This window comes from Anser brachyrhynchus (genome assembly GCF_964034855.1).
Source record: "Anser brachyrhynchus genome assembly, chromosome: 15".
NCBI lineage: Eukaryota > Metazoa > Chordata > Aves > Anseriformes > Anatidae > Anser > Anser brachyrhynchus.
In genome coordinates this window covers 10,890,867-10,910,736 of record NC_137733.1, presented here as the reverse complement: position 1 = coordinate 10,910,736, position 19,870 = coordinate 10,890,867, and the positions used below count along the sequence as shown (strand labels likewise).

At 34.8% G+C, this 19,870-nt stretch overlaps 1 protein-coding gene across 6 annotated transcripts in view; it reads right to left on the bottom strand.

Moving 5' to 3' along the window:
• The window catches only part of TRRAP (transformation/transcription domain associated protein), a 97,597-nt gene that overhangs the window by 61,740 nt on the left and 15,987 nt on the right, over positions 1-19,870 (bottom strand). For 4 of the 6 annotated variants that reach the window (XM_080556531.1, XM_080556530.1, XM_080556534.1 and 1 more), the window contains 18 exons: positions 19,080-19,158; positions 17,650-17,884; positions 15,749-16,076; positions 15,541-15,638; positions 14,701-14,895; positions 13,962-14,153; positions 12,083-12,248; positions 10,527-10,783; positions 9,441-9,641; positions 8,660-8,838; positions 7,349-7,548; positions 6,364-6,581; positions 6,026-6,223; positions 5,240-5,500; positions 4,143-4,304; positions 2,777-2,873; positions 2,215-2,336; positions 804-974 (listed from right to left, as the gene is read on the bottom strand). In XM_080556531.1, coding sequence (XP_080412657.1) covers positions 804-974; positions 2,215-2,336; positions 2,777-2,873; positions 4,143-4,304; positions 5,240-5,500; positions 6,026-6,223; positions 6,364-6,581; positions 7,349-7,548; positions 8,660-8,838; positions 9,441-9,641; positions 10,527-10,783; positions 12,083-12,248; positions 13,962-14,153; positions 14,701-14,895; positions 15,541-15,638; positions 15,749-16,076; positions 17,650-17,884; positions 19,080-19,158 — 3,359 coding nt within the window. The remainder of the gene's footprint in view (positions 1-803; positions 975-2,214; positions 2,337-2,776; positions 2,874-4,142; positions 4,305-5,239; positions 5,501-6,025; positions 6,224-6,363; positions 6,582-7,348; positions 7,549-8,659; positions 8,839-9,440; positions 9,642-10,526; positions 10,784-12,082; positions 12,249-13,961; positions 14,154-14,700; positions 14,896-15,540; positions 15,639-15,748; positions 16,077-17,649; positions 17,885-19,079; positions 19,159-19,870) is intronic. The other 2 variants (XM_080556533.1, XM_080556535.1) reach the window with 1 other exon arrangement.

Below are 19,870 nucleotides of genomic sequence, written 5' to 3'. Positions count from 1 at the left end.
AAATCTAAAGCACTCTACAGGAACAGCAAATGCTGAAGTTGTTACCAATTTGATTTTTATACTCTGTAAAAGCAAATATGACATTTAATTATTAAAAAAAGCCTTCAACTCTCAATCTGGTTTTACCACTAGCAATTGAAACTAGAATCTGAAACTGAAAGTCTAGTGTGTTGACTTCTAAAGGTTGCCTCAAGTTCTCTCCATATTCAAGAAAGCAAGGGTTGTAAGAGTACATACAATAAAAGGCATAAAAATTTGAAGTCAGATAGGCAATGATGACAGGCTTATACCTGTCCAATTATTTGCAACATACATGTACATATAAATATTTAAAATAGCCCTGAAAAAAGAATAGAGACTTTCCACACACACTTTAAAAGTTGAAAATGAAGTAAGAAAGGCAATACCTTTCACTAAAATGGACTTAGCCTGATAGGAGGTAAAACACACGTTCAAGGGATTACTTACTATATTATGCTGCTGGCACCTTACTTAGAAGTATAACCAAGCAGACCTTAACATAATGATGTATAACTTCACAAGATGAGAACGCCTCTTAACTTTTTGGTTTAGCAGTTCTTTAGAAATTAACACAAACTTTAACCAAGTAAATGTTTGAAGATACTCATTTTTCCTATTAATTGTGAAACAAAAACATTTTACTTGGAATTTATACATTAAGTCACTACCGAATTGTTCTTTGACTTAAAAAAAAAAAAAAAAAAACTAATATGAGTTAAAAGACAATTTCCTCCGAAAGACTGGAAAAAACAAACAACACTACAATACTTGAGTGGGCTTACCATCATTTGATCACAGAATTTATCGTTAAAAGAGTTTGGAAAAAGTCTAGTGACAGATGTCAGACGATTCACAACATTTAGTGTCAGGCTTCGATAGTCTCCCAGCATCATAAGCAACGGCCTCATGTGTGTATGAATTTGATCAACTTCTATTGTAGCTCCTTCCAAGAACTGCAAGAGAGTATAGGTTCAAAATACAGCACAGAGCTTAGTGACTTCTGTGCAAGCAACTTACTTGAAATAATTTCTGCTGACTTCATTTTTTTCTTTAATTTTGTACTTTCAGAATGCAACAGTTCAAAAGATATTTATTACTAGAAATATATGCAATGAAAAGATGGAAAGCACTTTAGTATTCTTGATGTACAGCAGGATATTCCATGAAACAATCAAACAGGAGGCCTTAATTAAAGACAAGGATTGAAAAATTGCCATAGTTATAAATGAAATTTACAGTTATAGACAAACTCCCTGGGCACTACTTTATTAACAAATGGCTGTGAATCTGGCTGAAAGCAATGGAGCAAATGTCTGTTAAAATCCACACGCATAAGCGAGAAACATAAAACATAAGAGAAAACCTGGCTGCAAGCAGCCAGACAGAATATTTCCTGTTACAATTAAACATCCTGTGGGCACTGATTTATCACAGGAAAAGGTGGTGGAAATGATTAGAAAAATCTCAAACCAAATACACAGGTCGGAACAACCCTTAGTTCCTATACCTCTTACCTCTCAACTGAACTGAATTGCCAGCAAGTCCTAACTAATAAGTACTTTCCCTTTCATGGCCAAGTGACATGAAAAGATGAAATCTGATCTCTAATTAGTCAACAGCCTAAGAAAATGTAAACCACCAGTATTACTATAATGATATTTATTCCCTGTGACGTACCATCCAGTTTACACCTCATTATGAAGAGGCTGTAAGCCTTTTTATTATCATTTTCTATATTTGAAGGAAAGGTATTAAATCTTATAAAATCTTGCTGAAGTAGGTCTATCTACCAGGCCACATATCATAATGAGAGGATATGCTTTTCCCTGTCTTTCCAGCTTCTCTCACATTATAGCCTAGCATCCACAGAACAGATGCAGCATAGCACCGTTACTAATTCTGGCCCTAAATAGTACACAGACGGTGCTGTCCCTTAAGGTAACTGCAGTACTGTGATGCAGAGCTTAACTCTGCCATATTGCTTCCATTTCCAAAACCAACCATGTGCTTCTATCAATTCTTTTAGGAACAAAGAGGAAACACAAGAAAAGCTTTTACAATAAAGCCAGACGTGCATTTGTGAAACTGCTAAGGAAGGCTGACACATCTTCCCAACTTTCCCAAGATCTGTAATCAAGAAGTAAAGCAGAGAGACCATGAGACTCGAAAGCAATATTGTTTTAATGCACTAACCTTTCTCATGCATGCTTCTCCTGCCTCCTGCAGTTCATTATTTGTTGAATTAAGTGCCTTGAAAAGTGCAGCAATAATTTTCTCTCTTGACTGAGGTAAGTAATTGCAGGCAGCTAGAGCATCTGCAAATATCAAAGCAAATTTCTCTTTGCTAACTCAATTTTAGAAAGAGAAGAAAAAACATAATTCTACATTTATTCTTTTCAAGCTTCTTTTACTTCATCTTGAATTACAGACTGCTAAAGCCCAGAACGCTTTGCCAAAAGCAACAGGCATCATAAAACAGGAAAAGAATGGGAAGTCTATTAACAGACTTTTAAAGTTTTCCTAATGCTATATAACATAATTAGTCTAAAAATATTTTGGGTTAATTTCAGAAACTAAATCTTACTCATTAAGAAAGCAGCGATACTTCCCATTATTCTCCATTAAACTGTGACCTCTAGAGAGCAGTCATCAGTCTTCAAGCTCTCAAGTTTTCTGCTGATCTTGGGAAGACGATTGCCCTTTGCTCACAAGGACACTTACCTACATCTAATTTTGTTTATGAACTTTCACTTACTTAACGCAGCAATGCGAAGAGGTACAAGTGATGGAAGACTCTTGTAACAAGGTAGCTTCATTAAGGCAGCATCTTCAGCCTCACACAAATTCAAGAGCTAGGGAAAAAATAAACAAAGGCAATCATTTTAGCACAGCATTATGAATGATGGTTGAAACAGTATTATCAGTCATCCTTTGAGCCTTGTTTCCCCAAAGACACAGGTTTATTCAAATTACAATCCCCAAACTTCACCAACAGGCAAAAATTCTACTTGAAATTAGAGTGCAAGTTTCCATGAAAACTGATGGTTAGCCAAAGGCAAGAGAACCCACTAATACTGCCACTAAAGAAAAGTCAGGCAAAACGTAGTGTTTTTACAATTTGCCAATACCTAGCAGGTGTATTTGCAAACATGCTGCACATGTGGTACAGGGTGTAAAAGAATGTCTACAGAAAAGTTTGCCTCCTGAATCACAGTGAAATACTGAAAATACTGAGTACAGTGGTAAGAAGAGATGGAGATTAAGAGGAAAAAAATATGCTGAAAATGTCTTCAGTAATTCCTATGGTCACTGGTCACTGCCCTGAGGGATAATTCTTTCCTACAGAGCCCTCTTTGCAGGACAGTACTTTCAAAACACATGTATGTTTCTGTTAGAAAACACTGAACAAGTTGGAAAGAAAACAATGCGAGTTAACAATGCCCATGTCTATATCCAAGAACATTATTACAGTTGAGATCTTCACAAAATCAATACATCACTCACCTTTATAGACATTTTTTGACACTTCGTCTTTGTCTTAAGAAAAAAAATGAAGGTCCTCTGAATGGACAACTACATCCCATACTTGCCTTGCTAACTGCAATTGCTGTTGGTATCAAAGCCCTTAACTTACGTTTGGACAATACTGCTAGGAAACCAAAGGACTAGACAGTTTCTCCACATTAAATCCACATACTAGGGTTTTGCTTTTATATCTGATTTTATCCAAGCAGTTAGGGACTCAAAAACCTTAACAGAAAATATATACGTTTTGGTGGTACAACCATTGGTATCATATATATGCTGTGCATAAAATAATATTTAAATATTAAAGTTAGGGCTATTAGGACTAGGAATGTAACATCAAGATTTATTTAACACGTTAGAACATTCTACTTAGCTCAGAGCTAGCCATTCTACTTAGCTAGTCATTCTGCTTAGCTCAGAGCTTAGTCATAAAGGCAGACAGCTTCATTGGTCCACATTTCAAAAGGCAAACTCTTCATTTCCAGGGAAAGTTTAAAATACATAGGGAAAAATGTATTTGCAGCAATGAGAATTCTAACACCATCATTACTTAAGTAGCTACATTCAAATATGAGAACATAAAAAGGAAGTACCTCTGTGTAGAAAACCTTGTGTTCCACGACATTTAAATCCATTGTAAACAACCGAGGTTGCAGGGTTGTGCAAAATGTATTCCCCTCCATCAGTCCGATCTGGGCATTTGCAGGTTGATGCCTAAGTAAATGCTTTTTAGGAGGAACCATGTCTTGCAGGACCTACACAATGAAATTAAGATTACCAAATTAACAGCATATTCATATGATCCCATAGACCTAGACAACATTAGGTATGACCACGTTTCTATTCGTTTCCTACTGGGGCTCCAGATATACCTCTTTAGAAATCACTAAGCAAGAAGAAAAATGTTTCTATGAACTAACTGAATTCAGTCAGTTAGGGAATAAACTCAGTATCTCCAAATATTATGTATCCTCTGTGAACAGATCTATGATAGTTTGTAACTTCACATAACTTTATAAACATTTAAAAAAAAGAAATTCATAGACTTAAGCGTTTAAAATGTTCAAGTCCAGAAACAAGAATATTTTAAGCTCCTAAAACATTAGAAAAAAAAGAGACGTTCAGGTAAGTTTTCTTCCCCCATTACAGCAACTTTTCACTCTCCTCCATAAACACCTTTAACAATATAAGGTATCAGCTGGGGGGCTTCTCTGTATGTTCCCAAATTGCAATAATGACATCTATAATTTTATATGCTGTGGTGGCCTTCAGGACTTACGTATGTTTATACTAGCTTTTCAATAGAACAAATGCTATCAGCCAGCAAAAAGCAATTTCAACCAGCTTCGATCTGCATAGTCTTTCTGGATATGCCTCATATTTAGATATAAAACAGAAAACACAGGGTCAAAATAAAGTGTCTATCTGGCCTGCCATCTGATTGGTAGTAGGATGCACAGTCCATAATTTCAGGAAGTAAATCACTATCAGCGCTGGCTAAGTAATGAGGCAGTACTCCAGCCACAGTATTTTAAACAATGAAACACAGTAAATGACAAACATATGCTATCAAGCCGCTAAGAACTTAATTCGCTAATGTGAGAAAATGCACTCAGAAACGCATTTTGCAAAGTCAAACTGGTAAACAACTTTAGACTTGCTTGGACTTCCAGTAAGTATTTCTGCTTACCTCTTTGTGTGGCTCCATAATCACAGTGACGCTTTTTCCAGTGACCTGTGCAAGTACTTGCAACGAATGCATAGCCTGTTTTCTCACAGTAGAGTTTGGAGAGGTTACTTCTCGAACAAGATCATGTGTCACATGATGGAAAGACTTTTCCTGTGCTGCTAGGATTTCTTCTGTTTTTTCTTCATCTTTTAAAGGAGTTGCACATCTAATCAAAAGCTGTTCTAGTGTGGTCTTTGCCATAGCAACCGCTCCATTGGAAACCTAAAGTATCATGGATTATTTTTATTTTTTATATTTTTTAAAGTACAAAACAAAAATAACAAATCTACACACTACTCAACAACAAACTTTGCACTTGTCTGTGATGAATCCTCTAGAAAAGGCACATGTTCAACTAATCTTCCCACCAATCTTTCCAAAGCTGTGAGTTGCAATGAGTGAAATCTAAGAGCTGGAACACCTTAACAGCGGTGTCACCATATGATTCACAACTGAGAAAAGATCAAGCAGCCAATTCTCTAGGTATCTGTAACTACATACAGCTTTTTAATAAGATGAACACCTCCAAACTAAATGCAGTCCAAGTTACAGTGAATCTAGAGATCTTTCACTGATCTAAATGAGACTCGTACATTTCTACTCTGAAATGAGCAAATACAATTATTACAGAAACAATACACTTTGAAGTTAAGTAAAATCAAGATCAGAAAAAACTCAGTATGTGTGAATTAAGAAAAAAAAGCTAGTTTCCCCCACATTACTTGAAACAGTACATTCATTCTTTACCTCTCCAGTTAGATCCATCATAACAAAGAGAAGTGCCTTCAGGAAAGTCTGCTGGTTCTGGAGGACCCAAATTAGTGGAAGCCGTTCCATAAGAAATTTAATCGACACAACGCCTCCTAGTTTAGCATACCAAGCTTGTTCGTAACAGCAAGCACACAAACGTTCCACAATGTAGGAAAACAAGGGAAGCTGACAAGCCTGGAAACAAAGAATTCTATCAGTTTGTTTTTTCAGCTCATTGGTATCCTCTGAAATTTTAGAAACAAAATTCAGCTGTCTGAAACTAGATAATTTAATTACAAATTTTTTCTAAATAAGAAAATTATGCATAATATTACCCTTTCCTTTGACCCCAAGATGATGCTTGCAACATCAAATATCACTGCTAGAGCCACCTCTCCTATTTTGCAGAGCTCCTTCTCCTCATAAGCCATGCAGATTGCTATGGCATCAATAAGCACCAAGGGATCCATGCCTTTCGACCCATTTTCTTCGCTATGAAACATGGCTGTGCTAGGCTGGCTTCCAACCTGATAGCACTGCAGCAGAAAAGGACCTGTAATTTGTATAGGGAGAGGAAGAAGAAAAAGATAAAACAATGGCTATTGAAATATGAATAGTCTTTCAATTAAATTTTACTACTTTTCTGACTAGAGGATGGCAAAAACAGTAAGCAATGTGTCAATTTGCATATAAATGGATTGCAAGGCATTCTTCACTCTTAGAAGAAAAAAAGATTACATCTACTTGAATATTTTCTTCTATGCACTACACTACACACTGCAGAGGCCTGCTAAGAAGTTTTAATTAAAACGAAGAACCTTAAGAAATTCAGATTACATTAATACATGTCATACAGTCTAACTCCAAACAAAAAGTTTACTTCATAGGTAGAAGACGCTACAGTGCTTTGCATTTATTTAGTTCCTCTAATAGTCCCTCAAAACTGCAAGCAAAAACAACCCAATTAAAAACCACCTGCAAAAATAACTGCATCTATCAAGTTACACAAATGCTCTGGAGATATACACTGTTCCAAACCCTATTTATTTTATTTGCTTCAGCATTTTAAGAGTATTATTACGTAATGTTTTTGAAAACTTGCTTAACAATTTTCACTGCTCTATTATTTATAAATAGTTAAAAAATATTTCAGCCACAGAACAAAACCCAACACAACTACCCAGAATATCACTTGTTATAATAGTCATAACAAGATATAACAATAACAAGAATAATACTTGTTATAATAGTCAGTAGTGTTAAGTAAAAAACTTCTCTACCCCTCTCATGACCACAAAATCTTTAGGCCACTTCACTTACCACACTGCTGAGCTACCGCCACCATTGTATAATGGCGGATCAAGCTGGCTACAAAAGGCAGAGCACTCGGTCTCAGATCTTTGATGACTGCTGACATGAATGCCCCTGTCAAAGCCTGCTCAAACGTTTTACGAGCTGGAGTATCCTGAGCTTTGTACCGATGCGAAATAATTACACTGGGTATGGACTTCTCAGTAAAGCTGAAAGACAAAATTAAGTTCATTATAATCCTAAACTGCAGTATTGGCAGCTCAACCATGAACATCATCAAGTACTTGATTTACAGTTTGCTCTTGATATTAAACTCCTTTTCCACCTCCCATTTTCTCCTCATTTTGATAGAGCTAGACCGGTTCACTCAGTTGGTATTAATTTTGTCAACCACTGGTCTCAAACATGATGGATAGCTCAATTTCATCATGAACATTTAAAGCCAGTGGTTCAGAAGAAGCCACATATATTCCAAATAATAGGTATACAGGCTTCACACTACAACTCAATTACAGAATGTCATTTTCAATATTTTGACATTTTCCCTTTTTTAAAATGACATTTGATTTTAATCTTTCAAGACTGAAACATTACTTATCAAATCACTGCCCCAACAGAACCTATTCATTGCAAAGCTATATTTATGTCAAGTTTAACAAGTCCCAATTATAATAGCAACTATGCTCTTTAGCAACACTTACTATACTGCAACTCAAAGTCAGCACACACTTTGTAGGCAAAGATGTGAAAGTTGTCTAAAAGCAATGAACTTACTAAGTATCGATGACTCAAATTTTAAAAGATGTAAAAAATAAAAAAATCCTTAACTGCCCTAAGACAAACAAAGTCATATATCAAAACTGATCCATCCATGAACATCAGCTGTGTGTATGTGACTATGCTACAGTTTGGTCACTAAATGGAAACTTAATTTTGTATCTCTTTCACTTTGGTAAAAAGTTAGAAGCACACACAGAACATTAAAATCTTATCTTTGAAACACTATTAAACATCAGAACACTTGAATTATTTAAATATATTAAACTACAATTAAATTTTTAAGAAACTGTCTTGTCATACCTAAAGATTGTGCATTGGACCGTGAGTAGGGGAAGAAAATAAAAATTTGGAACATTAACAGATGTTATTTGCATTAAATAACATGCAGATAAAACTAAGAGGAAGATTTGAAAAGCCCTGCATCAATTTAAAAGGAAGCAGGATAATCCAAAAGGTAAAAACACCATGCAGAATACATTGTTTAGATTAACCATTCTCTCTAAGTTAGGTTACTCTAAAGACACTATAAATTTTACATACACATTTACGTTTAAAGAATTGTCATACTTGGGATGCGCCAGAAGTTGATATAATGCATGCTTATTATCATCCAAGCTCATCATAGCTACTAAGAAACACTTGATTACTTCCCAGGCTTGCCTCCGATAATACGGCTCTGTGTTAGCACTCTTCAAGCAGTCCAGAGCAGTTTCAATTGCCTACAACCAAGAGAGAAGAAAAAATAGTAATAAAACACTATTTCTTAATATTTATTGTGAAGTGATTAATCAAGGGAACGGTATTTTTAATACATATTAAAAATCACTTAAAAAGCACATACTATTTGGACTGCCCAAATTAAGAAATACAAAGAATGCCTGACATCAGTGGAATGATGATTAGCAACTCCTAAAACTTTTCGCATTTTTGTCTGCAAAGTCTGACAACTCAAAAAAACACAAAAACAAAAAACAAACAACCTAAACCAACAAACAAAAAGAACAAACACACAGAAGTGGGTTTAGATTCTGTTTCTTCATTACGGAATAAATGAATTAGAATTCTCCTTGTCTAGCTGGAGGGATATCAAAACATATTCAGGTATGTGTGAGATCCTAAAGCCTACTTTTAAGCATGTAATTTCTGTAACGTTGAATATTTATTAATTCATATCTAGAATTGATGGCAGACAGCACACATTTGACCAATTTTTTTTTTCTTTATAAGCAAACAAACTTTCAAAGAGTCTGTAACAAAGCAAAACTGAACAAGGTAATTTCTTCGCACAGAAGATGTCCTTACTTCTCAAAAAAGTCCTTACCTTTTCCATAGGGAGCTGAATAGATGCTTTACAGTCTGAAAATTCTATTGTAATGCTGGGTCCTTGAATTTCTGTGACCACATATTGTAGTTTCTGTGATTCCTTTAACATTTTCCTGTTACTTCCACCAAATTTGCCAAGTACGCGATAAGCCACATGAGAAATGCTGTCTGCAGGATTGCGCAGTGTACGCCACAAAGCCTGTAAGTATTTTTAAATGTGACATGGTCAGAACAGCCTCACTTCACAATTTTTCAACTTATAATGTATAAAAATAAAAAATAAAAATGAAGCAAAACATTTATTCTCTTATCTAGGTATTTGATACTGCATAACCTCCAGGGAAAAAAAAACAAAACACTTATCCTAGATGGAATAAAAACAATAAGTTCACAACAGTTAAACTGTAAACAGATTGTCCTAAGCACAGTTATAGATTAGACTAATATAATCAGATACAAAATCTTTGCAACACTGACATGTAATTTTGTATTTATTGTTAATATTAGATGGACAACATTATGAATTTAATTAAAAACAGGAAACTAAAAAAACACCACCATGGGCCAAGTTAAATAACCTCAAAGAGCTAGTTTCAATATCTAAAAAGAAAGCAAGGCAATGTAGACTATATGCTAGCACTATTAGAGGAAATAGCCACATTTAAAATGGTGTTCCAAATTTCAGCCATGCCATCTTCACTGGATATATAAGATCGTAGATAGTTGTCAATCATAATATGCTGAAAGCACTTTGTTTTGACTGTTCTGTTTTCAAGAAATTAGCAATTTTTAAACATTTTCTGTACTAATTCATCTTAAACATAGCGATATTCTTCCTACCGAGTCCCAATTTTTAATTTTAACCTCTTAACAGGGGGTAGAGAAGAAAAGATTAATTCGCTTTTAAAATTTTCAGAATTTTCAGTTTAGCAGCATAACACCAAATGGTGTTTTGCACACAAATCAGACAGGCATGGTTCTCACAACAGTTTTTTCAAGTTTTTATAACCAAAGTTTCACATAAAATTCTAATGTTTAGTGAATCAACGACCTCTTGTGGTTTAACAGGAAACAACACATTTACCTGCATAAGCTCAGCTCGAACTGGTTGAATATGATCATACAGAAAGTCTGGCTGCAAGTTATCCACGCACAATTCAAGAGTTCTTAAGCCCTGGCTAACCAGGGTTTGAGATCCATTAAGAGCTGACACCAAGGGATCCATCAGCATTGGCAGATAAGGGAGCAATGAGCTCAGACGAACTGGCACCGTGAGGCAGAGCTCTACAAACAAGTCCTTCATGTGTTGTTTATGAAGACCACTTTGCAACATATTAAGTCCTGAAAATCATTGATAAATTACACATTCAAAAGAAAATGACAGTCCACAGTTAATTGTTCAAAAATTGCTATTTCCTATACTTAAAATAACCTGGCATTTAAAATCATGTAAAGTTCATATCTCTAAGGAATGTATTTAGAAAATATAGTACGTTCATAATTAGAACTTCCATCTACGGATTTTATGCATTGAATGTTTTTGTAGGTACATGCATATACAAAAAGAACAGCTATGCATACACTGAAATTTAATATTAAATAAATGTTAAAATAAAGTAGCTTTTGAATACAGTACACGAAAATAAAAAGATTGTTGACCCAAACCTTAATTTTGTAGCGATTTAAAAAATTCACATGGAGAAAATTGTTTAAAAAAATATCTGGACTCTTGGAAATGAACATGAAATGCGTATGGGTCATACACTGTCCCATACACACTAAACACATTCCCCAACTTACTGCACACACAGAGCAGGAAGATTTCATATATTCCACAAACGTAGATAGCAGCTCTACACTGACATGCATTTTACACAATGAGTCATACGTAACATATATATTTGCTAACTACAATAAAAATCGCCCCTGCAAGTTTCTTAATTCTAAATCATGTACATTTATATTTCAACAGTGCTTTGTGTAACTTCAGAAGACAGAAGATAGACATATGCAAAGTAAATGCAAAGATTTCACTCTCCTGAAATTGCTCTGATTTAGGTTGCCTTTACATTTAAGTAGTTCTGCATGTTTCCTTGGGCATCTCTAATATCTCTGGAAGATAACACTTGTAAGCATATATGCTAATTTAATCAAACTGATTCATATTTCCATTTCTTTTTGGAAACTGACACTAATCGCGTTTATATTTGTCATGCACCCGCAGGTGTACACACATCCTCAACTCCAGGACAGCCAGAGCTTCTCTGTAACATTCTTCCCTTAATATCGGTGATGGCCTGGCAACCTCGCTTCTGCTACTATCCTACACCTCATTCTTCATGCTAATAAAATTATCCATTGCAAAGCATGAAATAAACAAACACCCAACAGTCCCAAAAGAGAAAGCAGAAAACAAGCAGCAGAAGTTGTGAAGCAGCCAGAGCTATGGAGCCTGAAGCAGATGAGAGTAAATCCAAGATATTTAATCAAGTGCTAAGCTCAAAGTCAGCAGCTACTTATCGGAGTTAGGGCTTTGTGTTTTTGATGTTTGTTTGTTTTTAATTACACAATATAATTTTATTACTAGTATTCACACAAAAAGATCAGAAACTGCACGGGGAAATAAAGGTATTGCTCTACCTTGCAGTAAGTTTGGTAACAGCGGCAAGAATTCTTGATATAACAGATCATGACTGCCTCCTCCAATAGATCTGAACAGTGCTCTGAGCAGCAGGAAATAGTTATAAGGCTCTTTGGCAGTCTGTGCAAGTTCCATAGAGCTGTTCACAATCTTGTGTAAATGTGGCTATAAAAAAAATAGAGCTTTAAGATTAATAAATCATCAATTTCATCATCATTGCAGTGTAAGAGTTTAGCATGAGACAAGAATTTCAAATCAAAAACCTTCAGTTATTCCAAGTAATGTGATACCACCCTAATTTTATAACTACTTGAGGAATTGTTAAAAAGTAAATCTGTTATTTGAGCAGCACCAAGAAACAATAGTATTCTTTAGTTAATTATATGCTGCTTTCACATTAGCCAAACAATCAAGTCCATTTGCTACTCTAAGCACTAATTGTATTAAAATAAAAAAAACTTCTACAAATCTGAGGTAACAAAACAGATTTGCTCCAGAGAACCTAAGGATGGTAGCAGAATTGTCAGAATGATAACAGAAGACATTTCACAATATGAGTTTACTCCAGATCTAACTTCATCATTAATCCTTAAATGTTGTGAATGTTAAAAATTTACTTTAAAGACTAACTTTACAAGGAAAAAACAGTTACAGAACCAAAAAATTAAGACTCAGTGGCCTTTTAGAGCAGTGGACATTAACAGTTTGCAGCCAGGAATCATTAAAATTAGTTGCTAAACACAAGAATTCTCCCAGATGAGGTAGAAACAGTGACACAATTCTGGATTTTATTGAGATCTAGAAGTATTCTACATTGCTATGCAAATGCTGCAAACAGCCTTCATCATTCAATTAAATTGTCTACCCAAGGCCCATATCATCAATCCTGATGAAACAAAAACGTAACGAGCATGAAACTGTGACGGTAGTAAATCACATTCTTTAAATTGGATCGCCAGCTTATAAAATCCAAATGACCTCAATTTTGATGACAAAAGAGAAGAATTTAACCAAGATTATACGAATATTGCATCATATTAGTCATGAAAATCACTTCACATTACTGTAATTATTCAAAGAAATAGGGGAAATAGTTATATCTACTCTGTTCTACACAGAAAACAACTACTGAACTAATCCTGCTACAGCAAATCATTAAGAACAGAAACCATTATTATATAGTTATCTGTATCACACATTGTGTTTATTTAAAGGTAGGGAGAAAAGAAATTGAGGGTCACGTTGTGAGAAGGAGTACTGTTCTACTACTATTGTGAAGTTTTTCTGTATATAGGCAGCTGCTATTTTTATTAAAAAGCACTCTCGCTTCAAGCTCAGAACACAGTGTTTCTAAGCTCAATGAAAGAGATGATGCATTTTCAACATACAAAATGGATTTTTTAAATAAACAAACATGTTGTTAATAGAAAAAAAGAATTCCTCAATGCAAACTTTTCAACACCACAGAAGTATGTTTTTAACTCGAGGTACGTGTCATTACTGAACATGATATAAATGAACAAGATTCACCAACACACAAACAAGAGATACCAATCTAATCAAAAGCCTTAAGTTAATATGGAACAACAACAAAAAAAGATACACCTATCCTGACTGTTAAGTTATGAAGGTTTATGACCACAAGTATGTTTCAGTTATTTAGACTCAGAATTAGCACATAACTTTAGTTTTAAATGTTCACAGGAACTCTTATAAATACGGCAATGAGGTATTCGGTGTTTGAATAATGGTGCTAACAGTAGTTCAAACATAAAAAGACTATCAAACGAAAGAGATAACAAAAAGTTTCTTCAAACATCTGAAGAATGCATTAAGAGACAAAAAAGATTCATTTTTTTTACTCTAAATGACCTTTACCTTAAGCATTTGTTCATTTTCAGCTGCAAATAGTGAAACTGAGCCAAAGACTAACTTGAACAGCTTGAGATACAGATTGGAGAGTTCCACATTAGAGCCCATTTCTGGCAGTCGATCCAGAAGATACTCTACCAAAATTGTTGCAAAGAGTGCAGAGGTAGTAGGGTTTGCCAAAAAGGAATTGGCAACAATCTATAAAAGGGAACCACAAAGGAATTAATGTCGCTGTAATGAAAAGAACACAGGAAATTAAAACACTACCAATTTAAAACAAACAAAAAAAGACCAACTTTTCCCCCTATCTTCACTGCTGTGCAAACAATTCAGGTTATTCTCAATGGAAAATAACCGTGTACATAATTTAAATATCAAAGTTTATATTTTAGATGTATACAATTGGAAGTGTGCTCTGTAAAACAGCAGAACAGAACATTAACACAACAACCTTTCAAACAGAACAGGAATTTCAAAATGTTCAATACCTTTCATGAATAAAAGTCCACTCATATCTTCCCTGCTTATCTGAAGTGCTCATATTTGCATTGCATCACTTACTCTGTAAATTTTTGAAAATCCATCTTTACAAAGCATTTTATACACTGTTTCAAATCAAATCCAGCATGCTAATTTCAGCATTATTATTTAATAATTCATCTTCAGCCTTACGTGTTTTAAGGAATGAGCTATTTTCTACAGGCTGGTTATTATCAATGGGTAGGAAAACAAACAAACAAAATACCTGAAGAGCATAGTTTTTTGAGATTCTCTCCACCATATATGGAACGGTAGTTTGAAAGATTTCTTTAAAAGTTAAAGGGTTCATCATTGTGAAGACACCAGCAAAATGCTCCAGAACTTCCTTTTCCTCTTTCATTCTGACTGTCTGACAGTTGGCTACTCGAACATATGTCTGTCCATTTCCTGCTATTTGAACCTACAGCAATTTGGAAAAAAAAAATTGGAGCAACTTTTTCCCCACTATATTTAAAGTATCTTGCAATTAAAACTGACATTATGCAAGATTCACATGCATGCTTTATACAATTAAAAATCACAAAAGCCACCATTGACAATAAGAATAGTAAAACGGAGTGTGTTCATCACAAACTTTAAAATCATGGAGTCAGGAGTGGAAAAAGACAACAGCAGGAGATATCAGTGTATTTGTAAAATTACTTAATTCTAAATCATACATTTACATTTCAGCAGTGCTCTGTGTAATGTCAGAAGATAGACATATGCTAAGTGAATACTTTAACTGATAACTAAACTAAAAAAAAAAAAATCATTTGAACACCAATAGATTTAATCGTCCACATAAAAGACCAAGATTTTTACAGTCTGACCTGCCAGCATAAAAACAAACAATGATAACTACTAAAAAAATAATTTGTTTCTTGCAAGTGATAAGTACTTTGAAATTCGTAAGATTTCCCACTAAATGTAGTCCTGAAATTAAAGACTTCATGAAATATACTACACACAAAATTTGTATTTTAGCTGACAAAGAAATCCATGTTAGAAGATATAACACAGAGAAATTGTATAAAATGAAAGTGCCATTGGTCAGGTTACATACCTGATAAATATCTAAAGCTTGCATTGCATATTTTACTAGTTTTATATAAATTTGAGTCTCCTTAGGTTGCAATTGCTTATTGGGAATGAATTGTGCTTCTGAAAGAAGACAAAATACAACAGTAGTTACTTATTAAAAATACAACATGCTTTAATGCTAGACATAGAATTACAAAAGATAAGCGTAATTAAATAGTATGAAGCTTTACCGCCAGGAGCTTTGCATGATGTTATGCCCCACGTGATTGTCTTGACACCACAGACCAAGGTTTTTACTAAGCTTCGGCAGTCTGTGACCTGAAATGTCTGTTTGTCCTCTTTTTCTTTCTCCCCTTGTTTTTCAAACACAGGCACTGGTGCAGGGGCCACTGGAGTGGCCGGGGCAGGAGACGGAACAGGAACAGGTGCTGCGTTTGCTGCTGTTGGTACTCCAGGCAGTGCGGCTTCAGCAGCCCCAAGTTCAGACTGTGGCTTGCATTTTTTAAAAATTACAGAAAGCTGATATCGTGCTATAGTATGAAATTTCAGAACAAAAACCTACGGGCACAAAGAGGAAAGGCCAATAGAAGAGCAGAGAGGAGAGGGGGAGGAAAAAAAGAAAATAAGTTTCTTCTTCACAGAATGTTCTAAATTTAATACTAATACTTCATGTCAACATAAACCAGTAAAATTTACAACTGTGTTTCTGGAATCATTCAAATGACTGCAAACATTTTTAAGCATATCAAAAAGTATGTTTTCTTTAAACAAGTTCAAACAATAAAAATATTTGCTGAAAACTAAAAGCTGATCTCTCTACAGTTATATTTAACTTAAAATGAAAAGCAACTTGAGCTTATTTTTAAAAGTAAGACTTACTATTTCAGTCTATTGACTACTAAGCATAAAAAGCTAGAATCTGTCAGTTAATAAGATGCCTAAAACTAAAATATAAACTGACAGTGCATGTAGCACATCGGATTTAAAAAGCAACAATCAATTCAAAGAACAGTGGTCCCCAACACTTTTGCCTCTTGGCTGGCACCAAACAAGGCTCATGTTGCAAAGGTTTCAGTTTAAAGTTTTCTGTACCTTTTAAATGAAACAAAATAAGCTGTGCTGGGGCACTGTTTAGTAGTTCAAGGATAATATCAAATAATCTGGAGATGACTAAAATGACCTCCTTAGTGCATTCAGAATGATGACAGTCTGTGACACGGAAGTGTCAAAGACGGAGGGGACGCACTAAACCCAGAATTTCTAGATCTCTCTTTCCAAAAAAAAACAAAAAACAAAAAACAAAAAAAATAGCCATATGGTTTGGTCAGTCATCTTAAAATGTTAAGACCAATTTGATTTATATTTCAAAACATGCTCTCACATCCCAAAAATAAGATTATTAAACAAGCATTTACACTAGAAGCACTTAACTTCACAATTGAGTGCAACTTTAGGTTGTGACAGGAGAAATACTAGGCAACATTTTTCAGTTAACAACTTGGCTACATCAAGCGGGTGGAGTTTCACTTGTACTACATCATGGTTGAGAGCTTTTAGAGCACGTCTGATGATTCTATGATTTTTAAAAATAATAAAAAAAAAACTCCTCCATATAAAAGAGAACCCTTAAAAGCATCAGCATGTCTTGAAAACGTGGGGTTTTCACATCTTACAGATTGCATTGGTCTATGGCAAGAACCTGTGAGATAGTTGTCTTTCAGGATTTCACTATCCAGAAAAGAAAAAACAAACCATCCAAATAAAAAAATAAAAGTCATAAGGCATAATAAATATAATCCTTAAATTATAAATTTAAGCAGGGAAAGAGAGGAGATTACAACTAAGGCATAAAAAAATTAAGCAATTCCTATCAGCACAGGCATTTAGATTCCCACTTTGAAACAAGTCACTCAATAAATAAGCTGAGTTGGCAAAGCATCTCCACTGTACATAACGCATTATCCCAGTTGCATAGAAATTCAAAAAGCCCTTCACTGAACTACAGAAAATAAAACAGGATGCAGACTGTTTCTGCATGTTGTCCTTTCTGAATGAGAAAGCAAAGTGCAACTGACAATACAAAATAATAGTATATTCAACTTATTATCAAAAATATGAAACAATTCAATACCTCCAGCATTCTCATAAGTATGTCTCTACCATTTCCATTTTCCTGTTCACTTTTAGACCGGATACAGTCTACCAAATTTAGCAGAAGCTTGCAAGACATTGTCTGAATACTGCTAGGCAAGGACTCGTCATCAATGTTCTTGGCAAATAACTGGACAGCAAGGGAGAGATCATTGAGTGGTAAATGCTGTCGGACATGATGCACCAGGTCTGCCAGTGTGCTATACGCAAGCGGTCTATCAGTAAAAACAAGAAATGAAGAAAACACTTTGAGGACAATTATAATTGTTGCTAATTGGACTTAACCAATAATTACTGCCTGAAGCTATTTTCAAGATTCTAAACTAAAACTTCCTATTTTACATGCAAACACGGTTCACACAGCTTTTTTTTTTTTTTTTGAGCAAATTAGGATGCTTTAAACCACATATGAAGCAGAGCTGGCAAGCTCTTTCACAAATAATCCTTGATGACTCATGATTTCAAAAGTAGTTATGAAAACTGATAAACTCTGAAAAAAATTTATTTTCAAACACTAGGTTTAAACATCTAATAGACGGAACACTCCTAAACCTAGTACATCTTCAATAAGGTACAGTTGGTTCTGAAGCAAAAGGAAATAAGTCTTCTGGTATACATACCTGAATTTGGTTAGCAAAAGCACCTAAAAACTAGTAGACCATTGAAGACATAGAAAGTACACCTTCTCCTTGTTTTTCTTTTTTTTTTTTCCCTCCAATTGTTACGTGAACAAGTTTTAAGGTACTTATTGACAAAACAATTTAAGTGTCATTCAGATTTTACACTGGACACAACCTTAGGTAGTAGTTTCAAGACATATTGGGAAGATACTGAGTTGGATTTACTGTGACCATTGTTTTGGTTGCTTTCTGCAGTTCAAGTAATTTTCACTCACCGATTCATCTCATTTTGCCCTATGCTCATGCTGTGCTATTCAAGTGCTAAAAAACAACCGTGCCTTACAGCAGCAGAAGCCCATCCAATATTAGAAACTAATGAGGGAATGTAGAATAATTCAGGGATTTGAGTGATAAGACAAGGGGTAATGGCTTTAAACTAATAGAGGAGAGATTCAGATAAGGTATTAGGAGAAAAATCTTTGAGTGTGGTAAGGCACTGGAACAGGTTCCCCCAAGAAGCTGTGGATGCCATCCCTGGAAGTGTTCAAGGCCAGGCTGGATGGGGCTTTGGGCAACCTGATCTAGTGGGAGGTGGCCCTGCCCATGTTAGGGGGGTGGAACTGGGTGGTCTTTAAGGTCCCTTCCAACCTAAACCATTCTGTGATTCCATGAAAATGAGTTATATAAATATTTTGAATTCTATACAGACATAGTACTAAGTATCAATTAATCTTGAAAGAAACTAGCCCTGGCGGGCACTCAGGAAGATATTACAACCTTTCTGTCATACCTCAGTGTCTCTCGGGCAGTATATCCAGAGCCAATTAGTATAGATTCATCAAAGAGCTTGTCCATACATGGAATAAATTCTATAATATTAAAAAAAAGAAAAAGAAATTGAAGGCTATACATAATGATTAGCAAAAAAAAAATCAAAATAAATTAGTTAAGCATCAATCCACTTATCCTAGATATTTAAACCAAAGTCAGAAAGTTTCACTATAAAATTTATCCCTGGAGCTTACAAGAAACAGCTTCATTTGCAAGCAAACTTTCAACTAACCTCTGGTAACTCTACTGGTTCCTTGAGTTAACTTTACAGTATGCAATCAAAGCAACGGCACTAATACAGTAAAAACAGTTACAGGTGGAAAAAGAAAAAAATGCTTCCATTAATTTCAACTTTACAGAATTTTTTAAACATAACTAACAAGTTATTGCCAAGGATGAGTTTGGACAACACTGTCCAATGCAACTCTGTTTTGTGGGGCATCTACCACATAAGCTCTATCCCAAATATGAGAAAAAATATATATGCATCTTGGGATACAAGGAATAAAGGAGAGAGAACAGTAACAAGTTCAAATGAAAAAGCAAAATCAAAGAAGCATTTTCTTTCTTTCTAAATACAGAATTCAAAAAGTTAATTAGGAAAGTCTACCCTAAAGGCAGATGATGGCAATGAAAGGAAGGGTTGATTGTTCCCACCTTCAAATAACACGACAAGCTAAAATTTATTAACAAATAAGCAAAAACTCAAAGAGAAAGAGGGGCACTCAGCAACCTTTATTCTTCAGATTT